The sequence below is a fragment of the Trachurus japonicus genome, chromosome 17 (assembly GCF_045865225.1).
Source record: "Trachurus japonicus isolate A0001 chromosome 17, Traja_1.0".
Classification (NCBI taxonomy): Eukaryota; Metazoa; Chordata; class Actinopteri; order Carangiformes; family Carangidae; genus Trachurus; species Trachurus japonicus.
Window position 1 is genome coordinate 35,210,646 of NC_140923.1, and position 21,593 is coordinate 35,232,238.

Below are 21,593 nucleotides of genomic sequence, written 5' to 3' on the forward strand. Positions count from 1 at the left end.
TAGTGCTTGTTTTTCAGCATGTTTTGCTTTTACTCATGTGTAGATAAAGCTCTCATTAATTCATACAGACATCATTCCCTCACAACTTTCATCCATCAGGTTTATCAGTCCAAACAGTTGAATGCTCATTCAATCATTAATTTGTTATTCAGACAGCGCACAGAATCATGAAGTGCTCCAGTGGATGAAAACTTGGCCCAAAACTACCAGTATGTATCCAAAGTGCATCATCTTCATAATAACTCCATTTTTCTACAAGGAACATGAGATATGACAGAACAGGATCGCGAAAGATATGACTTGTTTTGACTTACATTTATTATACACACAGGAAAAAATGTTTTATGAATTAAGCTGCAGTTAAACAGCTTACAGGTTTTCCATCTCATGCTGTCTGTGAACTTTTACACCTCCTCATGCATCATCTTGCCTTATCAAACTGGTGTCCCCCAACTTTGGATACATGTTTACAGACATGTATGTTACGAGCTCAGACAATGTTGTCTATCTTGTAGTTTTGTCTTGCATTCTTTGTCACAAAACTAACATAGTAGTAGTGGTTAGTGGTTTCTAACAAAGTAGTGTGAGTGACTTCAATGTTGTTGTGGAATTTTTGCACTACTTTCCATCTACAATATAGTCATCTCTTTTGAACCAAAATTTTAAAAGATAAAATGAATCAACGACTTGACAGGTCCTGCCTCAGCTGAGCTTTGACAGACTGAGTGATGTGGTTACTAACAACTGCTATATAAATCCCAAATTTAATGGTTGATAACAATTGAAAACAATGTTTAAAGATAGAGATTATTCTTGATTTTTGCTCAAGTTCTTCACACACCTGACCTGAATCCCTCCGATTCCTTCTGTCTGTCCTGGCTGTCACAGCTTCATTACGCGTACCTGGTGTTGACAGTGATGATGAAACCAAGACTCCCTCTCCATCGCCTCATCACGGGCGCTCTCGTCCTCCTTCCCTCATGGCTGACTCCTCCTCAGAGTCTGATGAGGGTGATGCCAGAGGAGAGGTAACAAAGAAAGAAAGAAAATAATGAAAAATTGTTAGAAAAAACTTTCCAGATACTGTGTAGTTGTGTCTCTTTATAACAAATGGACATAAAAGGTGAACGATGTAATAAAAGTATTCATGCACAGTGCAAAGATTCACTAGTGAAATTCAGGAAACTCTTTCCAAGTGGAGATTTCTCCAACAACAAAGTGTGAATAGCAGTTAAACCAAGACTGCAAGAATAAGCAGAGTGGGGGCAGCTCCTACTGGATTTATGTAATGCCGTCAAAACATTTAGCAAAATCTGAATTGTCATTAATATACATTTTTACAGATGTTTGACATCTATGTGGCAACGGCTGACTACATCCCCACTGTGGCAAGCAAAGAATCTATCTCTCTGAAAGAAGGACAGTATGTTGAGGTTTTAGACTCAGCCCATCCACTCAAATGGTTAGTCCGGACAAAACCGACCAAAACCACGCCATCCCGCCAAGGCTGGGTCTCACCTGCCTACTTGGACAAGAAACTCAGAGTATGCCTCAAGAATATCCAACAACACAACATGTTAACTGTTAGTTTTGCCCATGTTAAAGGTTATAATAAAAATGTTTGTTATTTCAGCTCTCAGCTGAGACAGGTGATCTTCCAGAGACAAGTGAAGAGGAGTTGACTGAGGGTGAATACAAGAGGAAATTATTGTAAGTGCAGCAAATCTACACTCACAAGGCAAATACTGGAGAAAAAAAATGGACGTGTCATAACCATGTTTTTTCATGTTCTAGCCAAATGTTACAGGACCTGATAAATGGTGAGTCAGAGTTTGTAAAGGAGGTAGACTTCTTCACATCCCATCATGTGAAGCATGCAGACAGCTCTGATGCACCACCTGATATCAGTGGCCAAAAGGAAACCATTTTCAGGAACATTGATGATATCAAGTCCTTCCATAGCAAGTGAGCTCACCTCCTTAATACTTTAATATTGGTTATATATTTTCAAAAAAGGGTAAAGAACAGGTGGATAAGAGTTTCTCTTATCTTATCATCAATGCATTAATTTCCTCTCCATTCTTGTTTTTAGGGCTTTCCTTCCAAAGTTGAGTGACTGTGACACCGATGATGACGTAGCCATGTGCTTCCTGAAGAACAGGGAGGGCTTTGAGAAATATCTGCAGTACCTTGTTGGTCAGGGTCAGGCAGAGTCTGCAATCAGTGACAAGTCTGTCCATCACTTCTTCAAGGTAACAAAGCACCGCTCAAATAAGGCCAAAGTTATTATTGCTTTTACACCTTTAAGCGTAAATTTACTCCACTAAAAAATACTTTTGATGTAAGAATTTGCAGATTATTTGTTTTAATAATAATGGCTTACATTTATATAGCGGTTTTCCCAACACCCAAAGCACTTTACAGAAACCATTATTCATTCACAAGGGTGGTGCTAAGCTACATGTGTAGCCACAGCTGCCCTGGGGCAGAAACGGCCACTGCCGCCGTGTTGATGATGTGTGCATCAGTGAAATAATCTTAAATCTTTATTAATTAAAGTCTTCCTATCATTGCATTATAGGAGTACAATGAGAAAGTGCAGGCCAGTGCAGACCCTGCAGATCCCCCTGTACGCAGCATCAATGCCTACCTCCAACAACCACTGGACAGGATTCAGAAGTACAAGGCTTTCCTCAAGGTGACAACCTCGACACCATATGCAACAGTCTCGTTAGGATCACCTGCATGAGTGGGGCACTTGATTCTCGGCCTGTGTTATTATCACCGCAGTTGTGTTCAAGTTTCTGCTTTGATACCATCAGGAGCTCATTCGAAACAAGGCGAGAAATGGTCAGAACTGCTGCCTCCTGGAAGAAGCTTATGCTATGGTGTCTGCGCTGCCTCAACGCTCTGAGAATACTCACCATGTCTCCATGATCGAGAACTATCCCGCCACTCTGGAAGTTCTTGGAGAGCCAATCAGACAGGTAGGATATTGCTTTTAACTGACTAATTTATTTATAAGACATAATTTACTGATAGAGAGATGCGATCTTTCCAAGTTGAAAAGTCTGAACACACTCCACTGTATTTGTCTATTTTTTTGCACCAGGGACCCTTCCAAGTGTGGGAAGGAGCTCCTGGAGTTAGGACGTCCTCTAGAGGTCACCACCGCCACGTCTTCCTCTTTAAGAACTACTGCATAATCTGTAAACCTAAGAGAGACAGCAACACTGATACACAAACATATGTCTTTAAGAACATGATGAAGGTAAGACTTATAATGTAAATACACACTTTTTCTGTTTCAAGAGAAGGTGTTCTTAAAAAAAAGAATGAAGAATCCTGATCAACAGTCCAAATGATGCTCTTTGTATTCTCCATCTTGTTGCAGCTGAATAACATTGATGTGAATGAGACAGTGGAGGGTGATGACCGTGCCTTTGAAATCTGGCATGAACGTGAAGACTCTGTGAGGAAATACACTTTACAGGCCCGAACTGTCACCATCAAGAATTCATGGTTGAGAGAGTTCAGGGAACTCCAGCAGCGATACAGCACACCTGCATGGAGTGAGTGGGAAACAAACACATACAGTATATATACACTTGGTTTAGGGTTAGGTTTTCTTCTTTGTGTTATTCTCTCATTTATCACCTTTAAACACTGCGTTTTATGCTTCAACTCTTTTCATAGGTCCCCCTGACTTTGACGAAATTCTGGCAAACTGCACAGCAGAGCTGGGACAGACTGTTAAACTGGCCTGCAAAGTCACTGGAGTGCCCAAACCTGTGGTCACGTGGTACAAGGGTATGAAATTTGCACCATATTTTTCATATTATTAAGCTGTAAAATATAGAGTGTATATGGTAAAATTGCCAAATGTTTGTCATTAACGCATTGCTTAACACGCTGGACACAGATGGACGTACAGTGGAGGCAGACCCCCATCACATCATCATTGAGGACCCTGACGGTTCCTGCACATTGATCCTGGACAACATGACGGCCGATGACTCTGGACAGTACATGTGCTTTGCCACAAGCTCTGCTGGCAATGCTAGCACTCTTGGAAAGATCACAGTTCAGGGTAAGCGGCATAAATTTTGATTGTGTACATACAATAACAGATGTTTTCATTCTTAACTGTAATGCATCCTTATAACAGCAGTAATAAGTCCAACCTACCAATTCAGTGAGTTATCAAATATTCATGTGAAAGTAACCTCTTCTTTACAGAATGTTGCTTCAGTGTTTTAACATGTTTAACATAACTCATTTGGATGTGTTTCCTGCAGTGCCTCCTCGTTTTGTGAATAAAATGAGGAATGCTATCTTTGTTCCTGGTGAGGACACGCAGTTCACCTGTGTCATACAGAGTGCCCCCAGCCCCAAGATCAGGTATGGATATTTGTTATTATAAAACTGGCAAAACATTTTGATGAAATTTAGTAAGTTGTTTGACATGTCCGTCTGTTCTCCACTGCCTGGCTGTGTGCACCTGTTAAAGGTGGTTCAAAGATGGCAGACTGCTCACTGACCAGGAAAAGTATCAGACCTACAGCGAGCTCCGTAGTGGAGTTCTGGTCTTGGTAATAAAGAACCTGACAGAGCGAGATTTGGGACACTACGAGTGTGAGGTTAGTCTGCACCACACAGTACAATACTTGTACCATATGTAATGATAATAATGATCATACACTTTTTCATAAACAAACAAAACATTCAGACACACAACATCACAACTTTATATGAATGAAAGAAGAAAGGTTTGCAATATACATATTATATAATACATATACATGCATACACATACATAGACATATACTCTTAGTCCATTTACATTGGTTTCGAAACAGTAAGTCAAGTCTAAAATCACATCCCTGCTGTTTCCAGCTGTCCAACCGTCTGGGCAGTGCTAAGTGTGCTGCTGATCTGGTCCTCCCCTCTGCTGTGGCTCGCTCTGGTGATCAGGCCATTACCATTGAAGGTAGGGACACATACTTTATCCTTGCAGAGACTCTGAGTCATATGAAATGATCCTTATTGTTGCTTTTGATGCAGGTTTAAACATGGATTGATCTGATACTTGTGATGTTTAGACTTTATCAGCTTGCTTCAATTAAATCTGTTTCTTCCATAGTTACCGAACAGGAGACTAAAATACCAAGGAAAACCATCATTATGTGAGTGTAATTTCACTAAACTGTCCCTTGTGTATGTTTATTGTGAAGACATTGCTTTCTAAAACAAACCATGGGCCAACAGGAAATTTGGAGCACTTCAGCATGTGTGTGTGTGTGTGTGTGTGCCTCTTTTTGGCCTTATGTATGCATCGTTGTGTTGCATTTAAAACCTGAGTGCAAAGGATTCTATCACAAGGATGATGAAAGGATGGGCTGTTTTCACCAGGGTGCTGTCTTCTTTAACTGGTTACTTTATTATTGCAGCTCCTTATACAGCATTCATGTGACACTTACTGTAATTTTATTTATATAGCCCAGTATTGCAAATCATAAATTTGTCTCAAGGGATTTGACAGAGTGTACAGCAAAGAAAGAAAGGATGAGTTCATATCAGTGAATAGTGGTGACAATTGTTTTCCTAACATCAGACTTTCCTTTGAGGCCTCTGGGGAGTCCTAATTAGTTACATAGCTCAGTGTCACTTGTGTGAGTGACTAATAAGTGGCCGACAAGCATCAGTCATCAGTGTGAAAACTGCATGTACCCTCTTAGTTTGTACTTAAGACCTTCATCTGTAGCACTGATATTGTCTGTGGTCGTCTTTTCAATCCAGTGAGGAGACTATAACCACCGTGGTGAAAAACCCGCGCATGAGGAGGCACAGATCTCCTGGCCTGACTCTTGCTGGAGCCCACCGCTCTGAAACATCCACCCCAGAGCCCTCTGCCAGAGTGAGGAGGATGCCCACTCCAAGAAAGACCACTATCCCTACCCTCTATGTCACGGAGCCCGAGGGTGCAGACGCCAGAGCCATGGAGAGCAGACCCAGGTGGGTTGAGGTAGAGGAGGTCATCGAGTACAAGGTCAATAAATCTCCCAGGCTGCCCAGGAGGAGAGGCATCTCACCTGCAGCTTCTGATCGCGCTGCCACTCCCTCCAGACCCAAAAGGTCTCCACCGGAAAACCCAAACGCTAACAATTCTAACAACAAGCTGGTGGAGCAGTCTCAGGCCGAGCTGCCCGGAGACGTCAGCAGCCAGCCGCTCGCCTGGGAAGAAGAGGAAGCTACTGCTCCCTCTGGTTCTGCCACTGTGGAGCCCTGTGAGCTCTCAGATGTCCTCACACCAGCCGGAGAGGACAGCGATGACCTGGACGATCAACAGACTGTCATCTTTGAACCTGATGATGAAGATGATGATCAAGATATGTTCAGAAAGCAGGAACCTAAGATTCTGAAACAAGGAGATCATGTTTTGACCCTCGAGGACTTGGAGGACTATGTTCCAGAAGAAGGAGAGACCTACGGCTCCTCCAACGTCGTCACTGAAAAGCCTTGTGAGATCTCTGTGCTGCAGAGGGAGATCGGCGGGTCCACGGTGGGACAGCCCGTGCTGCTGAACGTGGGGCGGCCCGTCGCAGCGCCGAGGCAGAGGAGCAGCTTCTTCAGTCGCTTCAAGGAGCACCTGTCCGGCAGTCTTTTCTCCTCCGCCGTCCCTCAAGCCAGCGGAGCGCGGCCCAGGACTGAGAGGCACGTCCCCATCCAAGTGAGCCACGCAAATCTGGAGGTGAAGCCGTCCTACTGCTCAGAGGTGCAGAGAGTTGAGGGTGGGCAGCAGAGCTTTAAAACCAAAGTGTCAACTCAGACCTATGGCTACACATCAGTGGGAAACCCAGTCACTCTTCAAATCAGAGATAACCTTTATCAGAACCAGTAGAAGCAAACATTTTTAATCTGGTACCGCAAACCCTCTTAGTCTTAAATGGGGACATTTCTACTTACATGATGAAAACGAACATATCCTAACCTCAAGTATCTTTTCTGCATTTGACAGACCATTCCAGTTTGAAACCTCCCATCAGAAAGTGGGCTCACTGTTGTGAGTCTTTTACTTTTTTATGTCAAATGGTCAGAGTGGCCCAGTCTCTTTAGACTAGGCCAGTTGGAATGTCACTGTAAGCAGGTTTCAGTCCCGTGTTATCAATACACATGATAGACAGAAGCTACGTAACTAAGGTATATTTTACTGACACTTTCATTGTCCATCGAGCTGAATTCATCTCATCACATTTCACGTAACATTTATGTACTTTAATGAATTCATAAGCCTTGATCCACTATTATTAACTGATCCAGGCATTATCTTTACTGATGACTCTTATATATTCATACAGAAATAATTATACAGTAGATATTTGAATATACGTATTTTTGCAGTTTGACTTTTGTACCTTTTCAAGAAATGTTGCCTTTTGCACCCTTGCAGTGCCTTGAATTGCTGGATCAGCAAACGTTGGGAGTTGAAGACTATTGATGAGGTCATGAGTGCATGCTTCTCTTTCAGTATTACTGTAAGTTAACTTAAACGTGCAGCACTGATCATGTAAAACCAACAACAGAGCTTCAGCCACTGTTATGGTCCATGAGCTGTTGTCAAATTATGGTCAGTCTGGTAAAATCAGACAGAAGTTCTCTACTACAGCTTCTACAAACGAAACAAGCAAATCCTTTGGTAGGTGTCCTGACAGCCTGTTCCACATTAGATCTCTAACTGTGTTTGACTACACATCTGTTTGCAGATGTGTCCATAATTGTGTTATAATTGAATGTTACACTCAGCGTTTTACGACATTTTGACATCTGTGAATGCAGTGCAACCACCTGTGAGCTCACAGGACGACACAGGGATATTCATATGTAAGTGATATTTAGATGAGTGACTGCATGTATTTGCTTTTCCAGGGCGGACGTGTTTATCCAAAGTAACCCGACCTGTCATGTCATATTTTGATTATGAACAAATGTTTGTGCAAAATACTTGAGCTCAGAATTTACTACCTTTTCAGTGCAATTTAGAAGATGACTAGAATAACTGCCTCCTTAAAGATGTGTGGTGTTGGTGTTGTTTAAAAGGTGTTCGGCTTAGCTACAAGTATCATGTTATGTAATGATATTAAAGGCACTAACAGATTTTAATTGCTTGTACTGTACATGTGTAGTTTTTTTTTTTTTTTGGAAACATGAGATACTCAGTGTTAAATCTGAATTAAATAAATGTACTGCAAATACTGCAGCTACTTTCTTTGACATTTCTTACTTACAGCATGCATACAAATAATTATTACTCCGGTACTGTGTTTTGACATACCGGAATTTATTGGGAGTTTCATTAATGTTATACATGATGATACAAGTTTAACAAGCACAATATTTTAAAAGCTGGTTAGGACTGCATGCATCTCAATGAATATGATGTAACATTTCCACAATTAATTATTTAAATAGCAGTGAATAATACAAAGTTAAACACACAATTATCTGCACAAAGGAATGGGTATTTTTTTATGTCCATGAAATTCATTTTGGTTTTGAATTCGATAATAACAAAAAATGCCAATTCACAAATGGATTATTAGAAATGTTTGTTCTTAGCTTTCAAGTAAAAGTAGGTTCGTTGTGTGCTTCATTCTAAGCAATATATAAAAAAACATACATGTGCCATTTAATTTGTCTTTAAAGTTACAAAGATCTCCTTTTGTTATGAACCCAAACTGTTCAGTGTAATTTCACTCTGCAGCTGGAGCAGCAAAGTGAATAAGTTACACAATATAAAAGTTTTACAAATTTACAACTGTAAAATAAACAGTAAAACCAATCTGTCATAGCCCCCCCTCCCCACCCAAAACAAACAAAGTGACATTAGATGCTCTATTGTTTCGTTATTCTAAGCAACATTTTCTACTTGTATCATGGGATTTAATCCTTCTATAGCACTTCAGTCTATCTAACAAACCAAACTGTTATGGCGTAAGCACACTAGTATGTGGCCATTATAAAAGTCTCTAAAGCGAAAGCATTGACTAGCACTGGAATAGTTTTATTATTCGAACAGTACAGCTGACTTGCATGAATCATCACATCTAAGTAAACAACTGCCATGTTTTCTCTTACCAACACATTTTATGATTTCATTAAATCTATGATATAATTAAAAGAGTTGCACAAAAAACCCTCTAATGGAGTACGGGTAGCATAACTCGCTATCCATATATCCAGATGCGTGCTTTTTTGCACACTTGACAAACCAGATTACCCACAAGATGGAATGAGTTATTGTACACACTACTGTCTGCATGTTGCTGCTGCAAGCAGTATATCCGTTTGTGTGGTCAGTAAATCCTGTCCAGAGAGAGCATCCTACCAAGTCTCATCGTGTAAGGATCATTGGAGTATCATTTCCGTACATATGAAAATAAAAATATAAAAGCGCTTTGCCAGTAAAAAAAAAAAAGTTCCACTTTAATAGTATGTTATCGTATACTTCTCAACAGTATGTAAATCCTACACACAGACCGCCATCTGTGGGAATGTACACGAGTGGAATGGAGGTCTGTGGTTTTGAGGAGTGGCTGGACGGGACTTAACGGTGTCAGGATGCTGTCGTCTCCTACGAAGACATGTCGATTTTCTTCACCTTATTAATTTCCTAGAAAAAAAGGGAAAACATATTTTACAATGTTCCAAATGTGGGTAGTTAAAACAAAACAAAACTACAACTGTGAACTATGTCACGTTCACTGTGGTCACAAATGGAAACTGCCTTTATTTCCCAGGATTCTCTATGGCTTAGCTCGATATATAACTGTTAACAATGTAGAACATAAACCAATTACAGTGCACACAGCAATGTCAATATTAACATTAGCCACGTCTGGCCATAACACAAGGTTACACTGTAGCCACAAAAGCCTGAGCCTTTTGAGAAAAACAAAAGTGCATTTTATCTCATTAATTGACCAACTGCTACGCCCCACTATACTTAAACACTGTTTCTATATGTGTCAGATTTTCCTTGGCATGGCACAAAAATGGCAGATTTACAGGGTCAAATTTTACAGTTTCATTTGAAACCTGTTCGAAATTGGTATTAACATTGTCCTCAGTAAGACATGGCTGGAGTGGTCAGCTCGAATTTGATCTGTTCGTGTCTATGTGTATCTTGATTGATCACTGATATAACTTGATATAACTTTCCTGCTTTACATGCAATGAATTGAAATAATATAATAAAATAAAATAAAATAGGGATGCATTGTTGCCATTAAAACTAATACACAATAGTTTGTAGTATATAGTTTATAGTTTTAATGGTTCAAGTTGTGCAACAAACACATTTGTAAACATATGTAAAAAAAAAACAAAAAAAAACTGTTCTATAATAGCAACTCACCTCAAGAAGAGCCTGTTTTAACTGTCCATAAGCATCTTCCAAATTGTCATTGACAATTAACACATCAAAGACACCAGGTTCTTTACCTGAAGGAAAATACAATTATTCTCATGCTCATGATTTTAACATTTGTGTTATTTAAAACTTAAAAAAAATAATTCTGAGCACCGCTGTTAATACTTACTAAACTCCATGTCCACCTTGGCTGCATGTAAACGTTTCTGGAGGCTCTCCTCTGACTCAGTCTTTCTGTCTCTTAAACGCTTTTCCTGCAACAGGAACAACAATCAGGAAAAAAAATCTGAGCATCCAAAACCTGTACAACCGGTAACGTGACAACTGGGAAAGTCCTAAATGTGAACAATCTGGTTATTCACTGCTCTCACCAGGGTTGCCATGGACGGTGGCTGGATGGAGACATAGATGGGATGGAGGTCTGTCCTTTTAATGTTCCTCACACCCTGCATGTCTATGTCAAGTATACAGATGAGGTTCTTGGCCTGGACGTCTTGCACAGCGGCTTTACTCGTCCCATACATGTTCCCGGAAAACTCTGCGTTCTCAATGAACTCACCGTTGTCGATGCTAGCCTGCATCACCTCCCGTGTGACATAATGGTAATCTGAAACCACGAAATGAGGGACACAGCTATAAAACTGTTAACTAGAAAGTAAGACATGAGTTGTTGGAGAGCTTGTGAAAGGAGGAAAACTAGGTACCTTTGCCATTCTCCTCCCCAGGCCGAGGATTTCTGGTCGTATCTGAGGAATGATAAGACAGTTATGTTATAATATGAACTGGATTTGAATCTTGAGCTGAAGTGATGACTTGATTAATGCATTAGCACATCCGTAACTAATCTAGTAAACTATAAATAAATATTCAGTGGTTCCATCTCTTCAATATAAATATTTGCTAGTTTTCTCTGATTTATATCTTTATACCTGAAATACTGGTGGGTTTAATATCACAACAAAGTTAAATGAAGATTTCATTTTGGGCCTTAAGAAACTATGAAATGGACTTTTCATCTATTTCTTTTTTTGAGTCTGATTAATCAGAGGAAATAATCATTAGGTTAATCAGTAAAGGAAACCATCATTCATTGCAGCTCTGTTTGAATTTTGCTTGCTTGTGACATTTGGCACACATTTACATATCCACATGTACAGGTTTGACTATGCTAATCAATAGCAACCCTTTGTTTCCTTGTTGACACTCACGGGAGACGCTGAAGCCAAAGACACTGTCGTATTCCTTCATGAGCTTCTTCAGCAGAGTGCTCTTCCCTGCCCCAGAGGGCCCGCTAAAAACCACAGGCCTGGGTCCAGCCATAGCTGCAAGAGAGGAGGAGAAACGAAGGAGTGTTCAATGAGAGCAAAAAAAAGAGACTGAGGCTGAAGGGTGAAACACAACCGCTGGAGTCTTACTGCATGAGTCATCACAGGACCAAATCTGTACGAACATATGGCTCTCAGTGCAGTTACACAACATTACAGCAGCTTTGTGTGTTCAGAACAAAAACAGTGTGCTCTGGGGGGGATAAAAATAATAAGCCAGCAGCACTCAGCAGCAAATGATGAGACCTAAAAAAAAAAAAACCCCACAGGAGGAAAGGCAATCAACTGTTTAGCAAGCTGTGAGGTTACCATGGCAGTGGAGAGGAACAATTCATCGCTAATTGGAGAGCCCTAAAGCACTTGTTGATGACAGGACACAACAGAGCAGTTGACAACATGTCTGAGTGCAGTGCAGTGTAGTGAAGGCACAGACTGACATAACCGGACATTGTTTCTGATAACTCAATAAGACGCCATTAGCCGTTAGATCAGATGGTCCAGTGGTGGTGAGAGAGTGTGTACATCACAACACAAGATGAGAACACCCACACAGGTGCAGCAGCTGGTCGAGGTGTTAATGCTAGCTAATGCTAACAACACAGACAGGCAAAAAGAGCAAAAGCCGGTGGCCAGCGTCACCAAGGTGCACATTCCTGACTTTGTTGGTACTATGACTCCACCGTGGGTGTTAACGCATACCATCACTTTAACCACAGTATACAGCCTTCCAGTGCTGAGCCTAAAAGCAGAATACTACAAGTTTGTAAAATGGTATTTGTTTCTCAGTACGGTACCTTAAGTTTTTCCACTACTACAAATCAATTTTGTGCATCCTGCTCAAGTAAAGAATAAAGTAAAGCCCACAGTGTTCCTCCTTACCTTTCCTCAAAACACACGGAGTGCAAGCAGACAAGACATTCAAGTGAGCCTGGCGGGCGTGACTGTTTATGAGGGTGTGTGTGGGTGGATGATGTATGAGAGCAGTGTGGGAGGAGGGGCAAGATGGCAGGGCCACGTCCTTTACACACCAACAGGCCATTAGCGGATATTCATAGTGATCTGATATCGCAAAATAAAAAAAAGATCCATGTGTTAACTATTTCTTGTCCAAAGGCGGCGACAGCTCTTTGAGACATTCTTTGAGTAATTATTACATGTGTATGTATGTTGATTAGCAACAACTCTGACCATCTTCTCCATATTAATGGTAAGAAAATAGTTATAATTGTGCTATTGAGCTGCTAAACTACAGTGAAGAGCTGCTATAATTATTATTGTTTACAGTTACAGATTACTTACATCACTATCAAGTATTAGGCAGGTTGGCAATTGGTCCAAAAATGAGGTATTCCATGAAAAATGTTAAGTTGCATTAAATTCTTAATAAAAATGTGGAAATCTTAAATCTTAATCTCATTTTAAAAACAAAAGTAGAGTAGGACTTCTGGATGTCCCTGTGGTCTTTAATAGAAAAGAATATAACCATGGCATTATGAGTCATCTTGTCTCCAGGCGAATCAGAGGCAGTGAGGTTGTGTTTGCAGGTGCAAATGACAGGAGTAATTCTCCAGTGCCTCTTGAATGCTTCCCGTAAACAGCAACATGTCTAATTAAGGTGCCAGCGTTTCTTTTTCAGAGGTCAGTCCTGTCTTAGAATAGGTGTCACCTCCCAACACCAACACCAGACCTCCACCACCAATCAATGACTGTTTGGGCTATTTGCAGCAGCTTCCTATTCTCTATACAAATTTAATCCTGTTCGACAAATATCTGAAATGATTAACTGAGAATAGATGCAGATTTATTTTGTTGATTGGTGAAATGTTTCAGTTATGGAAATCAGGAAAATATTTGTGTTCATTGTCATGTGGGCTGCTTGTAGCTACTTTAAAAAAAAAAACACGTAACTACCATATACTATACACACATTTATGAACAAAATTTTTTTTTAAAAGCCTCAGCAGGCTTTTCTTATTTGATTGCTAAATGAAAAGATAATAAGGCCTAAGAGAAGACAAATAGTGCTGGAAACTGAAATTAAATAAATTTCCTATTGAAAGCAAATTATATAAAAACCTGTCAAGATAACATTAAATCTGCAATTTTAAGCCATCGTTTTGATTGCATTTGTTATTGACGGGTTATCTGAAACCTGAAGCTCCCACTCATACACACACAAGAACTAACCCTGTATGTAGATTAAAGCTGTGTGACAGGAAATGAAAGACGCGAGTTTACAATTAACATAGACTGACTTATAGGCTTATTGGAAGCCTGACTTAAACCGTGTACACTACATCTCACGTGATTGATATGTGGCTGGCCTGAAGCAAGCCATGTGAAGCCTATTAGACCTCAGTGGTCAGATGAGCAACTTCTTCCCATGCAAGAAGGAACTAAAGATTCATGGACCACGTTCTCAGATGATGAGACCCTGTATTTAACTTAAATATCATCTCATATGAATACATTATCTTTGATGATGTGAATAACACCTCGGGATCTGTTCAATTCTGATAATAATGTTCAGCATTGCATAGATGAAACTGTCCAATTCACAAATAAATACCTGCAGATTAGCAAATTATGTGAATGATCATTTGTTGCAGCCCTCGAAGATACAGCATACCGTTCATATTGTCAAAACAGAAGGAAGTAATTTCCATTTATTACTATGCAGTGAGTGTCATGAGTGTCTACGATCTTGTGCCAGACTTATCTAACAGATAAAAAACAGCTAAATCGGGCTCTGCAGAGTGCCCTTTGAATCACTGTCAGGGGCAATAAAATGTTAAGGGTCTGACTTAAGAAAAGATGAAAATTACATCCTTGATTTTTATTCTCATTAATATTTATTAAAACAGATTTGTAATTAGCTGAAGTAAAGATGCAGTGATAGAGACTTGCATCATTAGGAGTTAAGATAGCCTATTACATGGTATCACTGGAAGTATTAACATATTGGCCTGTAGTCAATTAGTGTCTGTGTAGCCTTTTAAAATATGAACAATTTGCTGTGTACATAAGTAGGCTACTATGTTTTGAATACAAAGGGACTCTGTGGACCTTCAAAGACTAACTCGTAATTACAACGAAACTACACATGTTATTAGCTTGTGTGCATTTGCTCTACTGGACATTTTGAAGTGTTGTCATGGGATTGGTTTTTGCAGTCTGAGTTTTACTTTCAGTTGAGTATAATGCGCTTTGTTGTCAATAAAAAAAAAAAACACATAGCCCCATGTTATTAACACTACTAACTACAGGTGACACTGCATCAGCTAAACTTAGTCAACTCAGTGAACAAAAACCGTTATTAACCTGCAGCGGCGGTGAAACCTAAGAGCCTCACATCGTAGGAAATGAATGGATGTCTCTTGGCTACAGTGACACAAAACAGACAGACACAGGCCGACATTTAAAAACAACAACAACGACAGACAAACACATAAACAGACAAACATCCTGCTTCTTACCTGAAAACAGTCTGGAAAAATATCTCATGTACATCGGGAGTTACGTTAGTCTAAGATTGTGAGACCTTGTCCGGAGGGTTTTCTCCCTCCTCCGCTGCGAGTGCCATTAGTGGACCGGGGCTGCCTACGTCATCACTGCGGGTCACAACATTAAGACGTCACGACGGTAATGTGCGACACAAAGCAAAGAAACGTGAAGTTTTGCTAACATTTGCTAAAGAGAACATACACTGCCAGTGCGGACATTTTAGAGTATAAAGTGCAATAGGCCAGGAGCTACATTTATTTCCTTAACGCGGAACTATGTGCGCACGGTTACGGATTGTTTATTTTAAGGACGCAGAGTAACGCGTGCTGCATAGCATAGCATAGCATAGCATAGCATAGCATAGCATAGCTCAGCTTGAGTTGGAGCCATTTCCTTTTGAGCTTCGTGGACATTTCATGAAAGTAAACAAGATTAGTTGTCGCGTCAGTTTCAGTGATTTCGCAAATACCACCACAAAGACGCACGTTGTTCTCCGACCGAAGCAGCAAGGTTAAACTCACCGCAACTTTCCCGGATGAGTGGACGCTAAAGGCCTGACCAGTCGCGGAGCTCGTGTGCTAACGTGGCTGAAAGTTAGCGGCTGAATCCAGCGCCCCCTGCTCTTATCGTAATAACACCATTTACTAGGCATGTTTGGTTCTTCGAGATCTGGAGGGGTCCGAGGGGGCCAGGACCAGTTCAACTGGGATGACGTGAAAGTCGATAAGCACAGGGAGAATTATCTCGGTAAGTTTGTACGACGGCGCTAACCTGCGACATGGGTGATAGCCTGTATGCTAACTTACAACCAGCAGAGCAAAACATGTAAAAAAAAAAATCACACTTAAATTTCGCGCAGTTAGGCTCCACATACTGTATTGCACACCTTTTGTTGTAGACTCCCTCATTCCACACAGTGTCTGTGTTGGTCTAGTCGCTGGGTTTTCGTCCTGTTTCCACTCTACAATCTGCAGGCTCCAGCTGTCATTACTGCCCCCTTTCTCTCTTACTGAGCAGACACACGTCGTCTCTTCGTTATTTGAGCCCCCACCGCTGACAGCAGGTCAGCATGCCACCAAGGGGCTACGTAGCATCCACCACAGCTGTAACATTAAATGGACAAATCAGAATAACGTTACTTGTGTTTTACGAGTTAAATAAACACAGGAAACAGTTTTTTTGAACGAACAATTAAACGCTTAAAGCTACAGTGCACATTTTATCAACAGCAGATTTCCTTTTATGTGGTGGGAGGAGGACACAACTCAAAATGTGTGTGCCAAGTAATTCTTGATTCATGTGTTAAATCAGGAGGAAAATCGACCTAAAAATAGAAATTAACTTGTGTTATTTCAGCAAGTTTATATGTTTGTGTCTGAATCAACAATCACAGGTGTTTTAATTGTTGCAACATTCAGTTATTAAATAACAAACATGACCACAGTTTTTAAATACAGGTGATTGATTTATTTAAAGTATTTTCAAGAAATGTCAATGTAAAATGTTAAATATTTGATTGCCCAGCTTCATAAATATAAAGGTTTGTCAGTTAGTGGATTTATTTTTACTTTTCTTTTTTTATGTTCATTTATTCATCCTATCTTTTACCTTATCATTTATAGACAGACTTAGAAATCACTGCATCAAGGACAGAATTTGTGTTAGAGCGATTGTTTGTTGCTGCCCTTCATGATCATAAGTTGCAAGATCTGAAGTCATTGAAGCCATCAGGTGACCTCCAATGTAGGTACTCAAGTAACAGTGAATTAATCAATTTTTCATCCAGGAGTTTTCTTTAGTGTAGGGTTGAGATCTCTAAACCAGAAAATTTTACTTTTTCTTTTTTTTTTTACTTTTTACTGAATCTTTACATCTCAAAATCAGTTTTGCTGTTGTTATGGCCTTTTAGATTCTTTACATTTGCCTTCTACAGCAGCGACTGTCTACTGTTTCTTTTTGAGGAGGGACTAGTTCAAATTCTCGCAGAAAAACTCAGCTGCTCAATACAGTAGAAATAACATGCATAGCACATCATTTTCAATCACTGTCTATTCCTCTGTGTTGTTTCCAGGGAACTCTTTGATGGCACCAGTAGGACGATGGCAAAAAGGCAAAGATCTGACATGGTATGCAAGAGATAAAACAGGCAAGAAGGCTTTGTCCAGACAGGATGAACTTGCTGCGGTCAAAGCTGCAGAGCACGAAGCCCTGATGGCTGCCTTGTATGTATAACTTCTTTTAAAAAATGGGAAACAAGTGCAGTTGATCACTGATGAAGGTTATTCATTTTCTTTTTCTTTTGTCAATCCAGAGGGCACAAGAATATAAAGAGACAACCAACTGGCCTGACCAAAGAAGTATGTCACTGTTCAGTTTTGCCTTCAGTCAAAAGCTTTTTAAAGAATTTGCCTGCAGCATTATAATGTTATATGAAATGATTTCTATCTAATTTCGACACAGGACCTTGCAGATGTTTGCAGGAGGGAAGAGGCTGATGGGGAGGAGAGAAATGTGGACCGTGTCTCTGGCTTGGGAAGCTCCAGGTGATGAAGGAGGAAATATGCTTCTATTTTTGTTCAGTCACAATGATCCTCTTGACATTCAAATGGTGGCTAGAGAGCTTGTTATCTTGATGCTGTGCGATCGTAAAGTGTTTGTTTACAAGTGTGTGTTTCTATTTACAGTGCAGGGTCAAGGAAAATGTTACTGTCCCAAAAAGAAAAGGAGGCTGCGAAAATAGGCTTACCAGTCTTTACAGTAAGTTTTTTTTCCCTCTCTGCTGCCTCTACTATGTTACTTAAAAAAGTAGAAATAAAAAAATTCTGTCTTTACAGCACCACAAGACTGAAGGTCATCCCGTAACTGCAACAACAAATCCATCTGAGAGTGTAGACAAAGAAGAGATGGAGCAGCGGTACGTATGCATACGATTAGCTACCGATTTACTCACATTTAAAACTTGAGAAAACAGCAGACATTTTGTTCTACTAAGGTAAATATGGCCTTGAATCAATTGTTTAATGTTAATTTGAATAATTATGATCTTCACTGCTAAATTTTGAACTCCAGACATGAGAGCAAAAAGAAGAAAAAGAAAGAAAAAAAGAGCAAAAAGGAGAAAAAGAAGAAGGACAAAAAGAAGAAAAGGCAAAGAAGAGACTCGTCCTCTTCAGAGTCAGATGACAACAGAAAGAGGTAAGTTCATATCATTTCATTTTCATTTAAAGGTAGAGTCTGGAGGTTTTTGCTGAGAAACTAAACGCTATACAAATGAAATCAGTCTTAATAATGGGCTTCGAGTCCTGTGTGGTGGTGACTGTGTCTACAGAGCCCCCTCCCCATGCCTGTATTTTGGTCTTTTGCTTTGTTTGTTGTGCATGGGGACGCTTCTGGGTGGAGAGTTGGTGTTTTCTCTCCAGCCAATGACAGAGCTCAGGTGAAGCTCCATGCAGCACGAGTAGGACGGCTGCTAGCCCCGCTAGTGAGTGCTAGCGGTGGATGCATTCGCCACTAGCACTCGCTTCACAGCTCACCACAACGGCCCTCCTACTTGTTACAGCATAACACTGCATCCTGGCATACAGCAAACGAGCGAACCGGCGACGAAATCTCGCGAAATAAGTGTCCACATATGCAGCGTGACGATTTTATCGCGAGTATATTCTATTGGTTCAGAATCCAAACCAATAAAATTATCGAAGGAAGTAAATAAGCTTCTGGCGCTATTTTTAGATTCCTGACATTTCCTGGTTGCCATTTTTGACATCTTGGACGCATGATGAGTGAGTATTTTTTCTCCATGTAAGTGAACGGGAGTCTAAATTTCATTTTTTGATCCGATTGAATTGTACCATGAGAAAAATATATGACCTCTACCTATTTAAAACATCGCGTTTCATGCCAAGAAATCAGCAGGTTGTTGTAAAACTATTGTAAAATAAAATTCCGAAAATCCGTAACCAGGAAGACTACAGGTCGCGTAGGTGACGTCACACACCACATGCCGCCCTTTCCTGTGTCAGTTGGTGACGTATTTTTTTGTGGGACACCCGATCTGTAGTCTGTAGAGCGGTCTTCACACAAAATACATTCTTCCGTTGCCGTTTTACGACAAACTGCTGATTTTTTGGCATGAAACGCGATGTTTTAAGTAGGTTAAGGTCAAATAGTTTTCTCATGACACAATTCAATCGGATCACGAAATAATTTTTTTTTTTTTTTTTTTTAAAGTATATTTTTTTGGGGCATTTATGCCTTTATAGATAGTACAGTTGAGACAGACAGGAAATGGGGAGGCAGAGAGAGAGGGAATGACATGCAGTAAATGGCGCCCGACACGGGACTCGAACCAGGGCCAACTGCAGCGAGGACTGTGCTTCTATACATGGGGCGCCCGCTCTAACCACTACGCCACGCGATGCCCCACGAAATAAAATTTTGACCGTTCACTTACATGGAGATTTTTTCCGAATTGAGGTCTCATGGCGACATTACTTCCTGCTTCCGCTTTGGCACTCTATTGACCTGCCGCTTCAGCGCTTCACTCGGACTGTATTTCCTTTACTCTGCAGTTCTGACAGCTGCTGCTGCTGCCGTCAGGGGCAGGAGGCGGGGCCCAGGTTGAATGTTTTGTTTACAAAACTAAAAAACAGATGTATTATGGCATTAATTGGTGATATTGTATCTTCTTTTGATAAATTATACTGAATATTTGCTCATACAATGTCCACCTTCACAGTACCCAAATTTGCAGACTTGCCATGAAAACAGAGGCTTTCATCTGTCAGCACTAGAGGGCACCAATACACTGTCCTATTCACAGCAGCCTGAAGCATTACCCTTAAAAACTGAAACACACGTACCCCTATGATAGATATATTGTCTGTTATATAGGCTATTAGCAGGAGAGGTGGTGTTTTATAATATATATACTTATGCAATTTATGTGTTTCAGTGAATTCTACCAGCAAGACAACATTTATATGAATCAATATAAGAAAGAGGTCAACAGCAATCATTTAATAACAGTTGAATGTGAAATAGTCAGTTTTATTCAGTTACATCTGCTGTTTCATATTTTCTGTAGATGTCACTACTTTTTCTTCTTTCCCACTATCGCAATATCTTAACTGATCCCCACCGCAACGCTACTCATTGATTGTTTCCTCTTTTTTTTTTACTTGTCAGGCACAGAAAGGACCACCATCATCATAATCCATCATACCACAGTCAGAGTGGAGCCAGACCCCATGACAGCCATTCAAGAGGGGAAGCAAAGGCCGAGCGACAGCCCTCCTACCCCGATCATCGACAGCAGCGGCATGACACAGACTCCTCTGATGGGGGGTCTCCTGTCTCCCGTAACCCCGCGGGCCACAAGATGGCCCCTGCTGGTGCAACACAAAGCCACAGGCGGCGCCACGACACAGACTCCGACGACTAATGTCCCCCTCCCCGTAAATTCAAAGACGCATAATGAGGACAGAGCGCTCCACAGCAGCTCCACTGGCCCTGAAGCCCTCATTTACCTCGGGACAACCAAACAGACTGGTGATGGAGAGTTAATGTGTCTGGCCTTGTGTTTTAACTTTGCACCCTATGAATTGGTCAGTTAGTCCTGGACACTGTGTTCTTTGTGCTATTTTGAGTTTTTATTTGACACTTTTTGTATTTTAACAGTGTTTATAATTTTACTTACTGTCATAGGTTGAAATAGTTTGAATAGCAAATGAAATCATCTCTGTTTTCCTATATCTTGCCCTTGTGGCTTTTATTGCTCAGGAAATCTAAGTTTTACCTAGAACAAAGCCACAGAAACTTGTACTGTGTGCAGTATGATTATTCCTGGAAACTAAATACCTGACACAGTTGTTTACACCAGCTTGAGTAAAAGATTTCAAAAACGAATGAATCCTTCCTGTGTGAATGAGTCTGTTCCAACAGAAGCATACAGGTATTATAAGATGGGCTTAGTTAGTGTTAGTCAGAAGACAATGTAAATACTATTTCTATTTTATTATATAGGGATCGTCTTGTGCAACAGTTGGGTGAGTTTCTTTCAGTGTTTTTTTTAAGTAAATCCTCTGGGATGCTCCTTGATGCCTTTGCGTCCTTAGACATCTCCGTCCCACTGTGCCCCTTGCACTACTCAGCAGCTATGGTCCCTTTCTTTCTCTCGGTCATGCCAACACTCCTTAATCCCTCACCGTTCTAGGTTGAGCTTCCTGACTGGTGCGATACCATTGGAATGCTCTCCACTGGTCATAATAGAGTGTAGTGTTTGCATTTGCCTTGAATTGGTCTGAAAGAGGGTATTCTGCTGGCCGGCACCTGGG

The 21,593-nt window shown here is 40.6% G+C and overlaps 3 protein-coding genes across 4 annotated transcripts in view; 2 read left to right on the plus strand and 1 right to left on the minus strand.

The window, feature by feature from the left end:
* obscnb (obscurin, cytoskeletal calmodulin and titin-interacting RhoGEF b) overlaps nt 1-8,257 on the plus strand; it is a 57,049-nt gene extending 48,792 nt beyond the window's left edge. Inside the window, exons 77-93 of the mRNA XM_085805639.1 lie at nt 153-209; nt 889-1,028; nt 1,344-1,544; nt 1,634-1,710; nt 1,795-1,965; nt 2,093-2,252; nt 2,582-2,698; nt 2,823-2,987; nt 3,113-3,271; nt 3,395-3,572; nt 3,697-3,810; nt 3,923-4,090; nt 4,299-4,401; nt 4,511-4,640; nt 4,897-4,990; nt 5,144-5,186; nt 5,800-8,257. Coding sequence (XP_085661765.1) covers nt 153-209; nt 889-1,028; nt 1,344-1,544; nt 1,634-1,710; nt 1,795-1,965; nt 2,093-2,252; nt 2,582-2,698; nt 2,823-2,987; nt 3,113-3,271; nt 3,395-3,572; nt 3,697-3,810; nt 3,923-4,090; nt 4,299-4,401; nt 4,511-4,640; nt 4,897-4,990; nt 5,144-5,186; nt 5,800-6,901 — 3,179 coding nt within the window. The 3' untranslated portion in view covers nt 6,902-8,257. The remainder of the gene's footprint in view (nt 1-152; nt 210-888; nt 1,029-1,343; nt 1,545-1,633; nt 1,711-1,794; nt 1,966-2,092; nt 2,253-2,581; nt 2,699-2,822; nt 2,988-3,112; nt 3,272-3,394; nt 3,573-3,696; nt 3,811-3,922; nt 4,091-4,298; nt 4,402-4,510; nt 4,641-4,896; nt 4,991-5,143; nt 5,187-5,799) is intronic.
* guk1a (guanylate kinase 1a) lies at nt 8,106-16,271 on the minus strand. 2 transcript variants are annotated; one of them, XM_085805662.1, is made up of 8 exons: nt 16,145-16,271; nt 15,231-15,365; nt 11,638-11,751; nt 11,134-11,175; nt 10,801-11,036; nt 10,599-10,683; nt 10,415-10,500; nt 8,106-9,670 (listed from the first exon to the last, which is right to left on the minus strand). In XM_085805662.1, the coding sequence occupies exons 2-8, from the start codon at nt 15,262-15,264 to the stop codon at nt 9,632-9,634; spliced, it is 636 nt and encodes a 211-aa protein (XP_085661788.1). In that variant the 5' UTR covers nt 15,265-15,365; nt 16,145-16,271; the 3' UTR covers nt 8,106-9,631. The 2 variants fall into 2 exon arrangements, with proteins under 2 accessions (XP_085661788.1, XP_085661789.1); XM_085805663.1 differs by lacking the exon at nt 15,231-15,365.
* Nucleotides 15,388-21,165, plus strand: c17h1orf35 (chromosome 17 C1orf35 homolog). The gene is made up of 8 exons (XM_085805661.1): nt 15,388-16,005; nt 17,330-17,480; nt 17,570-17,615; nt 17,719-17,801; nt 17,943-18,015; nt 18,093-18,172; nt 18,328-18,453; nt 20,446-21,165. Exons 1-8 carry the CDS (start codon nt 15,909-15,911, stop codon nt 20,699-20,701), a joined length of 912 nt encoding a protein of 303 aa, XP_085661787.1. The 5' UTR covers nt 15,388-15,908; the 3' UTR covers nt 20,702-21,165.
* Nucleotides 21,166-21,593: the final 428 nt, after the last annotated feature.

What these genes read in the sequence shown, in the direction of transcription:
- guk1a (XM_085805662.1), bottom strand. Translation starts at nt 15,264, where the DNA reads ATGTACATGAGATATTTTTCCAGACTGTTTTCAG. An exon ending in TTTTTCCAGACTGTTTTCAG is followed by an intron (nt 11,752 to 15,230) that starts GTAAGAAGCAGG and finishes CCTCTCTTGCAG; the next exon opens with CTATGGCTGGACCCAGGCCT. An exon ending in TAAAACAGGCTCTTCTTGAG is followed by an intron (nt 9,671 to 10,414) that starts GTGAGTTGCTAT and finishes CTTTTTTTCTAG; the next exon opens with GAAATTAATAAGGTGAAGAA.
- c17h1orf35 (XM_085805661.1), top strand. Translation starts at nt 15,909, where the DNA reads ATGTTTGGTTCTTCGAGATCTGGAGGGGTCCGAGGGGGCCAGGACCAG. An exon ending in TAGGCTTACCAGTCTTTACA is followed by an intron (nt 18,016 to 18,092) that starts GTAAGTTTTTTT and finishes CTGTCTTTACAG; the next exon opens with CACCACAAGACTGAAGGTCA. An exon ending in TCAGATGACAACAGAAAGAG is followed by an intron (nt 18,454 to 20,445) that starts GTAAGTTCATAT and finishes TTTACTTGTCAG; the next exon opens with GCACAGAAAGGACCACCATC.